The sequence below is a fragment of the Pan troglodytes genome, chromosome 5 (assembly GCF_028858775.2).
Source record: "Pan troglodytes isolate AG18354 chromosome 5, NHGRI_mPanTro3-v2.0_pri, whole genome shotgun sequence".
Classification (NCBI taxonomy): Eukaryota; Metazoa; Chordata; class Mammalia; order Primates; family Hominidae; genus Pan; species Pan troglodytes.
In genome coordinates this window covers 99,204,495-99,220,186 of record NC_072403.2, presented here as the reverse complement: position 1 = coordinate 99,220,186, position 15,692 = coordinate 99,204,495, and the positions used below count along the sequence as shown (strand labels likewise).

The window sequence follows — 15,692 nt, the reverse complement described above, 5'->3', positions numbered from 1 at the left end:
CTGCGGTCCCAGCTACTCGGGAGGCTGAGGTGGGAGAATCGCTTGAACCCAGGAGTTGGAGGTTGCAGTGAGCTGGGATTATGCCACTGCACTCCAGCCTGAGTGATGGTGTGAGAGACCCTTTCTCAAAAAACAAACAAACAAACAAAAAACCTCAAAAAACCTCAAAACAGTGATAAGTCATGTTGACAACAGATACCCTTTATATAATGTGATGGCAATGGTACTTTACCTTTCTGGTCTTCCTCCTCAAAACCCATAACCCCAGTCTAATCATGAGAACAACATCAGACAAATCTCAATTGAGGGACACTCTACAAAATACCTGACCAGTACTCCTCAAAACTGTCAAGGTCATCAAAAACAAGGAAAGTCTGAAAAACTGTCACAGCCAAGAGGAGCCTAAGGAGACATGACGACTAAATGTAATGTGGTATCCTGGATGGAATCCTGGAATAGAAAAAGGACATTAGGTAAAAACTAAGGAAATGTGAATAAATTATGGATTAATTAATAACAAAGTATAAATATTAGTTTATTAATTGTGACAAATGTACCAAACTAATGTAAGATATTAATGAGAGTGAAAATGGGTTCAGGGTATATGGAAACTCTTCACAATTTTTCTATAAATTTAAAACTATTCTAAAATAAAAACTTTTATGTAAAAAATAAATTAGGTCAGACTAACCTCAGTATTGAATAATCTTACGTAAAAGAACTTTAGCCAAACATTTGTCAAAAACAAGGAAAGTCTGAAAAACTGTCACAGCCAGTTTTTCACAGCCACAAACACTTGTTATGGTCTTTCACCAAATCCTTTAGACAGAAAAGGAGAACCATGGGCCAGCATTATGGGAAAATAGGTATATTTGATAAAACAATAATAATCAACGGATATGGATGTAAGAACTAAAGGCAAGCAGAAAGATTTTTTAAGTATCCCAGAAGCTTGATTTCTGGACATGACCTTTTTATGGTTATGATGAAGAACCTGGATGCCAATATGGTATATGAAAATGAAGTCTGCAAAACGAGAGGAAATTGGGAAGGACAAAATCCTTGAATAACAAAATCAGGATTAAAAAGAATCTTGACAAGTTGGGGAGACAGAATGGATCTAATATGGTAAAATTACACAGGAAGAAAAAGGTAATACACTTGTACACCAAAAGAAAAAGTACACAAACGTAGATTGAGAAGACATAATTAAAAGTTAGCATTTATTTTTTAAAAATTTTAAATGATTTTAGTAACCTCATTGAGTTGTGAGAATTACATGGCTGCCCAAAAACGTAATGTCATCTTACATTTACACTAACTTAAGTATAAATTGTTAGCATGAAGAGAAAGAGGATACCTCTGACCTCAAAACTGGCCAGATCATATTTAGAGTACAGATGAAGTGCTGAGACTTACACATTTAAGAGAACTACAAAAACATAAAATGCACTCAAAAAAGAGGAATCACGATTGTAGATTTATAATCATGCCACATCAAGGTTTTTAGTCTACAAAAGAAGACTTCCATAAATATGTACACCTGCTATATATCCACAAAAATAAAAAATTAAAGAAAAGAAAAGAAGACTAAGTGTAGACATGATGGCAATCTTTAAAAATCTCAATTGCTACCAAGTGAAAGAGAGATTTATACTTTACTATGGCTTTAGAGGCAGCACCAAGTCCAAAAGCTGGAAGCTCCAAAAATTAGTTTTCACAATTTTCACAATGAAGATTTTCTAATCGCAGGCTAAGAATAGACTGAACTACATAAGTACCATACTCTAGAAGTGTTTGAGCAAAAGCTAATTTATCAGTGATGTTTTAGAGGGGAATTAAAATTGAGTAACAAATAATTGAGCATTAAGCACCTTTCCAATCCCAAGATTATGACTAAAGAGAGGCATAAGTAATATTTAAGTATGCCTAAAGTTCCTTTGATATTCAAAACCATCTACTTGACTTGTATTGGTTTAGTTATTAGAGCTACCTCACTCTAGGATACTCAAATGTTGAAGTGAAACCAGTATCTTTGAGTCCTGTCCACCCTTACTCTCCCAAATCAAAGAGTATTTCTCGGTTGAGCTGGGCTTTAGTAGGTCCAAAATCAGTCAATTGAAAAAAATAAACTAAAATAACTCAGAATTAATCAGATTATTCACTGTTCAAATACTACACCAAAACTTCAAAGGCTTCACTATAAACAAACGAATGAGTATAACCTATAGAGGTATACTTATTTTCTGGGCTCTTATTCTCTTCAAACTTGCTGCAGGCTAGATTATGGGTGCAAATCTCTCCATCATGTAACATCTCTCTGGTTGTTTCATGAGCTGTATTGTATTAGTTTGGCTACCTACAATCCATCTAATTTGCAGAAAACTCCCCTGGCTGCATAGTCCTAATTATTCCAGTGGCTATGACAGATGAAGGTCAAGAAATAAAGCAGCACAGAGATGGGCAGAGACATTGGTTAACAGATACAATGTTAGGCACAAACAAGTAAAGAAATCAAGCACATTATCTTTTCAAATAAAGTTGAAATCTCCGCTAGGATAAAGGTTCCTTTTTCCTGCTTTAGCATAATATGTGAATTTGGCAAAATGCTGTTCAGAAACTGACAATGGGAAAAGGAGTTACTCCTTTATTTAGAGTAGGTGCAACTCTATTTTATTAGGCTAGATGCAACAGGGCATAATAGGGAGAGGCTGAGGTCTGATTTTAATTCCTGGCTCTGCCTCTCATCACTGGTAATGTGGTATGAAAAAAATACTCATCTTTCTGAGCCTCTATTTTCTCATCTGAAAAACAGGGACAATAAGGATCCTATCTTTTTCAAAGCATTCACTATGATGGTTAAATAAAACCATGCATATAAAAGCACTTTCCAAACTGTGAGGAACTTGTAATTTGATATTATTACTAATATATCACATCTAATATTTCTAAAAGCTGAGAAGATCAGAAAGTATAATTTGGTGCTAGAACTAAAGCATACTGGTATTAATCTATTGGGAATAAAGTTAATATGGCAAGGCAAAAAAAAAAAAAATCTAAGATTCTCAACTTTTAAATTTATTGTTAGGCTGGGTGTGGTCAGTCATGCCTGTAATCCTAACACTATGAAAGGCTGAGGTGGGAGGATGGCTTGAGCCCAGGAGTTCGAGACCAGCCTGGGTAACACAGGGAGACCCTGTCTCTACAAAAAATAAAAATACAAAAATTAGCTGAGTGTGGTGGCATGTGTCTGCAGTCCCAGCTACTCAGGAGGCTGAAAGGATCACTTGAGTCTGGAAGTGAGGCTGCGGTGAGCCATGATCGCACCACTGCACTCTAGCCTGGGCCACAGAGCAAGACTCTGTCTCAATAAATAAGTAAATAAATAAATAAATTACTATTATTAAGTAATGAAAGGATCTCCTTCCAAGGTCTCGAGAACACTGTAGCTAATTTTTGGATATCCATGAAGGTAGGGGATACTAAAAATAAACCTCTTGTGAAAACTAAGAAACAAGTACACTGCTAGAACGATCAAGAAAGCATGGAGAAAATGGTGAAAACAGAAATCAAGTAGGAATAACCAACCTAAAGAGAAGTTTGAAGATTGGCTGGGAAGGCTTTGGGTAAATATCAAAGTACCAGAAGAGCTCACAAGCAATAGACTTAACACTCCCTTCTCATGGCCTTCATAACTTGCTATCACATAGCAAAACTTCCTAGAATTTGCCACTGATCAACAAGAAAAGCAGCAATAAATGACGGAAGAAGCTTACAGTGGTAAATACATGCTTTTCCATTAGATATATTACAATTTTTTTAAAAAATTTACTTCTTTAGTTAAATACCTTGGGAAAGGTTAGGGTGATATTTGGGCACATTTTCCTAAATAATCTCAAGAAAAGTATCTAGAATACAACTGTACTTTTCTTCAGGGTCTATATAAATTTTAAACTCTAAAAAACATTAAGTGTTATACATATAAGTAATTTAGCCATCTACTTTCAATAGGATACCAGGCTGAGCTCATATAAGAAAAACGCAGGGGATACAATAAGACTGAGCAATAAACTGAGAAAGCATTTTAATCTTAGAGACAAAAGACTTAAAGAGTTCTAGTATTGACTTCTTATTTTATTTTGAGGAAAAGCATTTCAGCACCCTATTTCTGTTTCTCCCAACTATCAAATAAATTATCAAATATAAACTGGATTGCCACCTGTCAGAAGCTACAGAAGGAATTCCTCTGTTAAAAAGATGTTGGGAAAAAATTCTAGTTTATCTGTTAATCTACGATTCTATAATCGTATAAATTCATCTTCCCCAAAATAAAATAAAGGCGCAGGGCCTCAAGCACACCTCAGAAGATATTTAATTAAATGGTCCTTCTTTGGAATATCTTGAGATAAATTATATCAAAACAACTTTAACACTTATTTTTTCTAGTCTAATTATTCTTTTTTTCTCTGTCTCTCAAAAATTTACCTTTATCCTTATCCAATGGTTCCTGGGAAAGAATAGTGCACAGTACCGGGTTTTTCCACACCCCAGTCTCTTGAGCTAGAGTAGCTAAAAAATGCAATTCACAGCTGCCATTCTCCATCAGCTTTTCATGAGCTACCTATAAATATTAAATAAACATCCAAAGAATTACAACAGATTTTTAAAAGCAAGCTTATCAGGCTTTAAATATAACACTAAACTTCTGAAAAGACTTTCATCTTAAAAATTTCACATCACATTACAAAGTACTCAATTCCTTTACTTCTAATATTTAAAGATGAATTTCAAGGATAAGAAATACATCATTTACAAATCTTAAATAAATATAATGTATTTACAGAAGTAAGTCTGTATTTTTTCTTCCCCAAAATCTAAGCCAGGAGTAAAGTTATTCCTCAAGGAAGCAATCAGAATATCCATACGCATAAAAGACCTTACACATTTTATATCCTCTTTGTTTAAAAAAGTTTTCCCCCAAATCTACCATTAATAAAAAGATTTGCATAACGAACTAAGTGACAACTTACGCATATTCCAATAAAAGGGAATTACAAAAAGAAAATAACTAAATGCATGATTTTTTCATTTATTCATTGTATAGTTCTGGCAATTTCACATTAAAGCTGATGATGAACCTTGCCTGCTAGTTGTTTCCAAGTGTTCATGAAATGGGCATAGTCTTCAGTCCACAAAAGACCAATAGTTTTTATTCAATTCAGAAACTGTTTATTGAGAATTTCTACGAACAAAGTTCTAGAGAAGAGCAACTAGTCCCTGACTTTATGGGGCTTATCCTCTGGGTAAAGAAATGTTTAAATAGTTAAAACACAGGGAAAATAAATGCTGTTAAACAGGCATAAACTAACCTTGAGGAAGCTCAGAAATGGGAGCAAAGTGTTGTAGAAACTCTTAAAGCTGCATGCTATGTTCAAACAAAAAGTCTAATCCTCAAAGCCATCCAAATATTCCCATTCCAACAAAGTTCAGGTGCTTTACTAAGTTTTCTTTAAGTAACTGAATGTAGAGGGATGTAAAGAGTTACTTCCTTCATAATCCATCTAAAAAGGTATTAACTAGTCCTTTTGTTTCAAAAAGGAAAGTGTAAAATTTTATCTTACGTTGGCAAACAAAATCAGTAGCATTTGGAATTCTGGTTATGCATATTAATTCTGTGGTAGGGTGTATCTGAATGGCAAGCAATAAGAAGTTTCAAAATAATTTACCTAAAAATACTTTTTGGAAAAAAAACCTAAGATACAAGTTACGGATATCTGAAGTAGAATATGCATGATCAAAAAGTTAGTTGCAATGTGACAAACAGGACAAGACACTTTCATTTCAACAAACAGTTATTAAGCATCTGTTATGTGTAAGACATTATGCAGAATCCTATGACGTTAAATAAGATATGAATTCCACCTTCAAGGGCCTGTTGCACTTGATGTAGATTTTAATGTTTAATATTAAAACAGGAAAGTTTATTTCTCTGCCTAACTATAGCTTATTTTACATGCTTCTAAAATTTAAGGCTATACCTCTTTAATATATTTCTTACAGAAAATCTTAAGGCCTAAAGATATTTTAAGAACTCTGGAAAGAGAAATGGAGAGAAAGAGAACTATAGCTTTGAAACTAGCTGGCAGGAGCATTCTTTTTAACTAACCAATTAATCAAAATTTAGTTGAAGCCATAATACATCCAGCTCTAGTGTTGAAACAAAATTTAACATTCTTGAAAAAACTTCAAGACTACTAACTGCTAAATTGTGTAGTACCTCATATAAGCAGAATAACAACACTAAATAAAATAGACAAAGCATGTGTTTTCAGACAGAAGAAAAGGCATGGGCTTTGGAATAAAGAACCTTAGTTCGAATAACTACTATGTGATCTTAGCTAGACAAGTTTGGGCATATAATTATTTTGGAGTATGAGCCTCAGTTTCCTCACCTTTAAAATGGGGAAAATATACCTATCCACACAAATTTTCATGAGGATTAAATGATACATGTGAAATTCTTATAAAGCACATTGAAGACTTTCAGAAACCAGTTTAACTGTTTCTAAATCCAAATGAGGGCACTTTCTTTTGTGTTCCCTTGCTGCTCTTACAAAGCCCTAATTATCTGATCATAAAGATTATTCAATCTATCTAAATGTATATATACATTTAGCAAACATTTGTTGAGATCTACTCTATGTAAGATACTAGTGTCAATAAGATCAGTAATTAATGTCTGTCATTATTGAGATGTCTTAAAATTTAACTGAATAACTTTTTTAAGAGTAAGGAAAACTGACATAAGATATACCTGTATTAAATCTAAAGATAAAGATTCTCACCTGCACCAGTGTCTGAAATTGTTCCCACTGTTTATCTGATAACTCAACAGGCAGACACAGTAAAAGTTCAACACAGCTTCTAAAAAACAAAAAGTTGGTAAGGAGAGGAATAATTATTAAAATTCAAAGGAAATTATAAAACCAGTAATTCTAGTATCATAAGCAGACTCCCCATAACTAATCTACTTAAAATTAAACTATAAGACTTGAGATTTAATGGTGTGTGTGTGTGTGTGTGTGTGTGTGTGTGTGTCTATGTATTTTTAAAGCTAAATCTAGTTTATTTACTCAAAGGTCTACTCACAATGCCAAGCGTTCCAGAACCAAGGCTACATTTTCACATTCAGAGGTAAGATAAGGTCGGGCTTTAACATAACTTTGGATAGCCACTGTGTATACCTCCAATAAAGGTAAGGGATCTTCTGAAGTTTTCCATTTCTCTGCATATTCTAGGAGTGTCTGTTTTGGAAGGAATAATAAAAAGTATTCAAAATGTAAATCAAAATATACATTGACTCATCAGCTGTTTTTTCCTGAAAAATTTTGAAAAATACAGATTTTTATTTATAAAAACAAAAAGTAGTTTATATTGATTAAAATATTAAATGAAATAAAGTCATAGTCATATTTTTGGCAGCTCTCTGTAGGAGAAAAGATTAGTATTAATTCATCCAGCAACAGCATAATTTCATCAAGGCTAGTTTTAAATAGTGCAAGAGTTATCTCCTCTATTCCCTAGTAAGTTTTTAAAGTTATTTTAAAAAGACACCTGAGCAAGTAACAGTTGACCAGGTATGCAGTGAAGAATTTGAAATAATATCTGTTTTCTGTTTCTCGTAGAAGCAGCAGAAAATTCAATATTGAACAACAAAATAAATCATGTATGGTCAGCAAAGACGTGTCCTTTTTCAGTCCATAAAAAAATAACAGTACATACAAATTAATAATTTTTTGACAAGCACTAGCAATTAAAAAGTCATCCAAAGACTTTCAACATATAAAAATCAACATTAAAGATATTAAAGAATTATTATAAGGTTAAGCAATTTTTGTAATAGTGTTTTTTTAATTAAAAATATTTCTCATCTTTCAATTAAGTGAATATTTTAAATTTACCTCATCAGAATTACTTTAAAAGATGCTATTTATCTTACTGAATAAGAGATGGGAGATAATGGAAAGATAAGTTATACAGAAACACACACGTTAAGACTCTTACCTAAAAGGTTCTATAGTTAGGCTAAATGAAGAGAGATTCTAATTAAATGTTTTTATAACACAGAAGACTGCCACAATTGGTCCTCTCCACACTTCAGGGTTTAAGACTCATTTAATCAAACATATGGAAATTCAGGTGTCTTTTCCTAGAAAATAGGGTATTGAAGGAAAAAAAAATTTCCTGAGGGCCTGTATCCTCTGGCATACAGAAGCACTTTTAAAAACTGGAGGGAGGGAAGGGGTGGGGGGGATTGTATTCTACTACCAAAGCACTTACTACCTTGACCTCTCTACTAACTTCCAACTAACAGAATTAGTAAGTGATTAGACGAAAGCAATAGAAAAAGTAAGCTGGTAAACTAAAGGGCAACAAAATAACTACTCACCAACTGAATAGCCATATATTCACAGACCTTGGCTCTCAACTAATCCTTTCCTTTCCTTTCCCCCTAAGAAGTGAGGGCAAATACTGATTGCTAGAGACAGAAAGGACAGAAAACCTGCAGCCACAGTGCAGGATGTAGGATGGGGTGTCGGGGGATACTCAACTAGGTCCAAAACCAACTCCACAGCAAAATTTCTCAGTAAAGTTGAAGTGGAAAAACTTGTTTCTCAGATATCCAGGAAAAAACACTGCAATCTTTCCCAGATGAACCCTGAAACAAATTTGCTCTCGTCCACACTTGCACCTCACCTCACAATCCCATTATATCCCAAACCTTCATGGTACAAAATAGATTCTACGTGAGGATAAAAACAACCAGAGATAAGTTCCTTAGCTCAATCCACATGAAACCCGAAGGTAAAGCTATTCCTGATCTTTTAAGTTCCAAGCAGGGACAGAGATGCTGGGGAAGAGGGGAATCCATGTTTCTGTACCCTCTTGGCATTGTTAAATGTAATGATGAACAAATGACATTGTAGCTGGTCAACATGGAACATGAGATGAAGCTGCCTACATTATACCCAAGCTGCCTACATTATATCCAAGATTATTCAGCTTCGATGTAAACACAGAAATTAAAGCCTTTTATTTGCCTAATCATGTCACTATTATACATATAATCCCAATCCAGAGACTCACTTTTGCAGGTGTTGGGGCTCAGAAACTGATACCCCAAACTGTGGCACTTTGACATGCTGAAGAAGCAGCCTCAGAGTCTCTCTGACCTTCCCCTGTTTCTTTCCATCTCTTGATCCTCTTTCTCGCAAAACACAGTATGAAGTTGTTCTGTGAAGTTTCCTTATCTGTCTAAAGTCCAGGCCCACCAAAGAAGAAGAAAATTACCTTTGATCCTGTTAAATATAGTGAACCCCAAGTTTCTCTTCAAAGAATCAGTATGTCAGTATGTTCAGCTCTCTTATTCTTTGATTCTCCATTTTAAAGTTTAGCTTCCTGGTTCTCTTCACCCCCTTGCTTCTAAGTTTCAGTAAACAACTTTCCCACCAGTCCTAATCAGTAGTTCACATCTGTTCCCTGGTCACCTGGTCCATCCTGACTCATCCCGGTCACCTGCTTTACCTTAGTCACCCCTGGTCACCTGCTCTGACCTAAGTCACCTTTAGTTACCTGTTTCTAACCATCCTTCCCGCCAAACTACTCACCCTACCACTCTGGCTCATACCCCCTGCTCTTTTTAAAATAGCCAGTTGGAATTAGCTTAGACTGTGCGGGCCAACCCTAGCCAATACAGGAACGACACAGCAGTAGGGGATACCTGCGTCAGGAACAAGAACTCCTTCCCCTCCCCTGTCCGGGTGTGGTCTCACCATTGTTCCATCTGCAAGGAGCACCCTTTCTGCAGAAAGTAAAAATTGCCTTTCTGTGAAAATTAAATTTATGTTTGAGTGCTATTTCTTTGTGGCACCGGGAATAAGCATTTCTAACAGTCCCCTCCCTGAGTTTTCATTAACTGAACTCATAGGGCAGGAAGACGGAAGTCTGTCAACACACCTAGCCAGACTTCTGTCACAAATCACTGAATGCTTAGCAGGCTCAATAGACTTTGTCCCAGGCCACTGTATGTTCAAGTCCATTGAATTCCCCTAAAAATAATTTACAATCCTCCTCTAAAATCACCCACATTTCCCCACCTCCCTTTCATTAATAAATCTGTATGCCACTTCTCCTATTAATCTGCTGTTTGTCAGGTGATTTTCAGTGAACCTTCAGAGGATGAAGGGAAGTTTTCTTTTGACCCCTACACAGAAGAATTCTTAACTTTCTTCTAAACAGCCCTCAAATAAAGAAGAACTTATATTTCTTATGGATCTGAAATGGTTATACTCTCCAATCTTTTGACCAGCTAGATCATTCAGAGGACAATGACAGAGAACTATGGACTGCTAGAAATGAAAACATTCTCTTGCATGGTGATTTTGATTAGAGCAATTAAAACCTGGGATTAGTTCCTGGTTGAACCAACATGAACTAGGAAAGATTATACAAGAAAATTTGGAATTCAATGATGCAACCATTCAATCAAAAGGGATGTTAAGATTCATGACCAGTCTTTGAATTCAGTTTGTGCCACTGGCAGGCATACAAGTATGGTATAATAAAAAATAACTGGTCTTTGTCCTAGGTTCTTAGCACAAAGCTCCTAAAACCCTTGAAATCTACATAAGTGTCTTTTTCATGTTAATGAGATAACATTAGGCTGAGGAGCTTCTAGATAGCTTTAAGACAGGGACTGGTCACTACAAAGACCATGCCATGATTAGAGAGATGGAACTTGTAGCCCCACCCCCCAGTCTTGCAGGAGGTAAAGGGGCAGAGATTGAACCCAATCACCAATGGCCAATGATTTGATCAATCATGCCTATGTACTCCACAAGACCTCCTAAACAACAGTAGTCTAAGAGCTTCTGAGTTGGAAAACACATCCATGTGCTGGGAAGGTGGCACATCCCAACTCCACAGAGACAGGCTCTGGTGCTTGGAACCCTTTCAGATCTCACCCTAGGTACTTCTTCATCTGGCTGTTCATTTGTATCCTTTATAATACCTTGTAATAGTAAGTATAGCATTTTCCTGAGTTCTGTGAGTTATTCTAGCAAATTACTGACCCTGAGGAGGGGGTTGTGAGAACCCCTAACGTTGTAGCCAAGTTGGACAGACTTGGAGACCTGGTACTTGCGACTGGCATCTGACCAAAGTCCTACACTTTTTTCCCCATTAAACCAATGGTTTTTGTTCCGACACCCCTTCAAGAATGAATGAATGTCTATACACATATATTTATATTTATACACATATGAACAGACAAAGATAAACGTCACTGTAATCTGGTTTGAAGATGAGTTGGGGGGAGATGGCACAGAGGGGAAAAGACAAGGAACAAAACCTAAATGTCTTCCTGCAATGCACCATATTGCTTCCATTAATGAGTAACCTGTAAGAAAAATATGGTAAGAAAATTTAAAACTGTTTTTTGATGAATGACTGATGGAACTAGGGATGCTTTATCTGGATACTAAATAATATTTACTGAATATTTACCATGTGCTAGGCGTTGTTCTAAGAGCTTTACATGTACTACCTATTCAGTAATTAGGTAAATTATAGTAATATGCTTATATTAAAAATTAACTAACCAAAAGTAGTGAAATAAAAAGCCATAAGACCACAGAGCTAGGAAAGGCAGAGAAGGGATTAAAATCCTCATAGTCTGACTTCAGAGTGTTCATTCTTAACTACTATGTGATACATTTCTGGAGAAATAAAAATTGACTTGTAAATCCAATTTTTAAAATTTGGATTAAATTTTAGATTAAATTAGCCAAATTCACAAATCTAGAGGCTTGTCACATAAGAGAGGAGTTAATTTTATTCTGTGTGTCTCACAGGTCATACCAGGACCACTAGGTTGAAGTTTAAAAGAGACACTTTCCTGTTTCCTATAAGACAGAACTACCAAACCATTAGAATAACCAAAAACAGAACAAGTTGGCCTCCTGAGACAGGTGGTGGCCCACCAACTGAAGTTATTCAAAGAGGAGCAAGATGATTCAGAGTTGAGGATACTGAAAGGAGTCATATATTAAAGACACACTCCACCATACCAGAAGGGACTACACTAGTGAGTATATGTGTGTGTTCATAAACTAGTGGCTCATGGATATTTTGATGTGCACATTGTTCAAAAAATATTTGAATTAGTTTCTAATATTTAGAAGTCATATATTTTACATGAAAACTTGGGTTTCTGACTTTTCTTTTAAAACAAAAAAAATTGGCAACTTTGGGCCCACATCCCAGCATGGCAACTAGCTAGGGCTGAGTGATGATCCAAGATCTCCCACTGAGATCAGACACAGGCTCTGTGGTTGCTACATGCCTCACCTCATTCTTTGTTTGTTTGTTTGTTTTTGAGACAGTCTTGTTCTGTTCCCCAGGCTGGAATGCAGTGGCATGATCTCGGCTCACAGCAAGCTCCGCCTCCCGGGTTCACGCCATTCTCCTGCCTCAGCCTCCCGTGTAGTTGGGACTACAGACGCCCGCCACCACGCCTGGCTACTTTTTGTATTTTTAGTAGAGACGGGGTTTCACCTTGTCAGCCAGGATGGTCTTGATCTCTTGACCTCGTGATCCGCCCGCTTCGGCCTGCCTCACCTCATTCTTTAAGGGAGCTACTAGATCCCCACAAAGTTATTTGTGGCTACTGCATCTGCTCTATAGTGTGTGTTCTGGGGCAAGCCTAGGATAGAAGAAATAGGTAAGAGGTTAAAGGATCTGTAACACAGTGTTTCTTGCGGTGTTTTTCATTATTGTCCCCTCTTAAGGAGACTTTTGACTTTTTTTCTAATTGTTCATCATCCTCAATGATATTTTGATACCACAAATTAAACTATGTATCTGTTTACATGCAACAAACAATTAAAAAAAAAACTTTTTTCTTTAAGAGCCAATTTTTAACCCCTTGAGAACAAAAATGCACACTTTAACAATTTGGCTCTTAAGTTTATTTCTCATTATTTAAATCAGCAGAGTCTAGAACATACATGCTTTAGGGAGAAAGAGTATAGATTAACTTCTGATAGCTTCCTTTAGTTGCCCTAAGGATTACTAGGAGGGAAAATAAAAGAGAAATAAAACCGCGGGGGGTGTTAATTTAATAAACATGGAGATTAAATTACATTATTGTCCTATGTAAAGATAAGACTAGTGGAGTGTTGGTTATGGTTATATTATTACATTCATGTTCCACTTCCAATTTACATCTAGGGTTCTCTAGAACAGAAGTTCTCAAACATTTTGATCTCATGACTCTTTACTCTCTTAAAAATTACTGAGGATCCCAAAGAGTTGTTTATGTGAGTTACAACTACTGACATTCACCATATTCAAAACGAAAACTGAGACTTTTACTTACTTATAAACAAGTTTAAAATAACAATAAACCCATCACATTACCATAAATAAGATATTTTTAATAAAAATGCATTTTCTGAAAAAAGTGAAAAGAGAGGCATTGTTTTACATTTTTCAAATCTCTTCAATGCCTGACAAGAGAAAAGAGCAGGTTTCTCCTATCAGTTTATGCACTTAATTTGCTGCAATACCACACATCATGTAAACTTTGGAAAACTCCACTGTACACGACTGAAAGGTGGCAAATAATGTCTTACAGTTTTGACCTTTTAAACCCGCTGAGGAGCCTTTGATGAATGTGAAATACTCTTTAAAACTTCTAAGTTATTAAAATGTATTTTAAGGTTTTGTGTAGAAATGGTAGACTGGACACATTCATTTTGCACCTTACTCTCCTCTCCCCAAACCTCACTGAAACTACAGTAATTTTTTTTAAAGTGGCATAAATCCATAAGAATAGGAACATGGGAATGGAACAAAAAGAAATAAAATCTTAAAAGCTGGAAAGCATATGTAAGACTGACACTCCAAGAAAAGTGACTCCTAAATAGGCTTTAGGTAAAAACAACAACAAGAACAAACAAACAAAACCCACTAACTCTGCATAATCACCAAAGGGCTCAGGAACTGGGAGCACCAGATGCCTCTGAAAACGGGGGTGGGGGTGGGGGGGGTGGGGGGGGGGTGAAAGTGGGGCTAAAAATGAGATAACTGGTTGAAAAGTCTATTTTAGGAGTTAAGCCTCCCTGATTTCCTCCTCACTCTCCACAGCTAGAAAACCCAAGCGAGGTACTGCCACTCTTCCTCAGTAAAGAAGTTTAAAAAGAGGTGTTTGGACACAGTCAAGGAAAAGTATCTTACTTTTCAGGGCAATAAGTCAACTTTACATACTCCCTATAGACAGCAAGCCCCTTTCTTTCAACTCACTGCCTGAACTTCCAGGTCCCTAGCTGAGTCTTTTTCTGGGAAATCAAAAAGAAAAGACCCAATATTCTGACACCAAGCCTTCATCAGAGACTGAAACAAACTAGACCCCCTTATTTGTGAAAATCACAACACATGTCATACATGAACTTGGAGCTCTCAATCACCTTTTTAGCAGTATACCCTTAAATATGGTATTTAAAGACCAGTAGACATTTTTTAAAAGCTTCTAATGTTGAGAGAAATCAAAACAAGGGGGAAAAAAAAGCAACTCTGAATAAAGAGAAATCATGCAGGAAGAAAGTAAAATTTCAAGAAACTATCACTGATATTCTTCGATATGTGAGAAAACATTACATCTACGAACAAAAACACCATGTTATAAGAAATAGTTAAGGGAAAAAAGACTAATAAAAATTATGGATAGGAGAAAAAAGATTTTAAAATTTAAAGAAAAATGCTAGAAGTCCCATAATAAATAACAGGAGTTCCAGGAAGTCAGAATAGAGAAATTGAGGGGAATAAAGAAAATATTTAATTCAAATTAATTTTCTAGAACCTAAGAACATGAATTTTAGGAATGAAAAGACCCACTGAATGTCCAGCACAATTACTGAAAATAGAACTGTACCAAAGTACTTTCTCATAAAATTTCAGAGCTCAAAAACAAAGAGAGGATCAAAATAAGATTGGTGGGGGAAGAGGCAGCAGACTTCTCAACTGCAACACTGGAGCAAAAAGAAAATGAAGCACTGCATTAAAAGCTATGAGGAAACTATTTATATCCAACGATTGTAACTATTAAAATAGAAAAGTCATTTTCGGACATATGTGGTCTAAAATTTTTTACCCTCTAGGCACATTTTTTCAGGATGTTACTGAAGAAAGAATTTCACCAAAATGAAAAATAAACCAGGAAAGGAGTCAGAATGATACACAGAAAAAAGGGAGCTCTAACATGAGAGAGATGAATGCAAGTAAGATTCCAAGAAGACAGTTGTGCAATGGGCCTGGAAAATAATTATAGCATATTAGATGGATTTTGGATAAATTTCTTCAAGATGAAATTGATAGATAACCTAATGTGCTTGAATAAGCTTAGAGGAGATTTAAACAATTGAGGGAGAATTTGGATTGAATTGGTGATAAACACACAGAAAATTAAGCTAAGAAAAAAATACAATAATTTACGTCTGGAGAAACTGGACTCACCAATTAGAAAATGCACATTCTTCACAAACACAAGTAAAACAGTTACAAAAAACTGAACACAAACTAGGCCACATAGACAGTCACATGAAATAAAGAATATGTTTCACATTTTTTATATT

At 35.6% G+C, this 15,692-nt stretch overlaps 1 protein-coding gene across 10 annotated transcripts in view; it reads right to left on the bottom strand.

Annotated features, from left to right (window-relative positions):
- Positions 1–15,692, bottom strand: part of ZNF292 (zinc finger protein 292) — a 111,382-nt gene that overhangs the window by 40,035 nt on the left and 55,655 nt on the right. For 4 of the 10 annotated variants that reach the window (XM_063812517.1, XM_063812518.1, XM_024357325.3 and 1 more), the window contains 3 exons: positions 7,150–7,304; positions 6,846–6,924; positions 4,486–4,621 (listed from right to left, as the gene is read on the bottom strand). The exons of 1 other annotated variant lie outside the window; for it this stretch is intronic. In XM_063812517.1, the coding sequence (XP_063668587.1) occupies positions 4,486–4,621; positions 6,846–6,924; positions 7,150–7,304 (370 nt within the window). Of the gene's footprint in view, positions 1–325; positions 435–4,485; positions 4,622–6,845; positions 6,925–7,149; positions 7,305–8,064; positions 8,210–9,147; positions 9,316–12,408; positions 12,764–15,692 lie in introns of those variants that run through there. 5 more of the 10 variants (XM_063812520.1, XM_016955978.4, XM_063812521.1 and 2 more) reach the window with 5 other exon arrangements.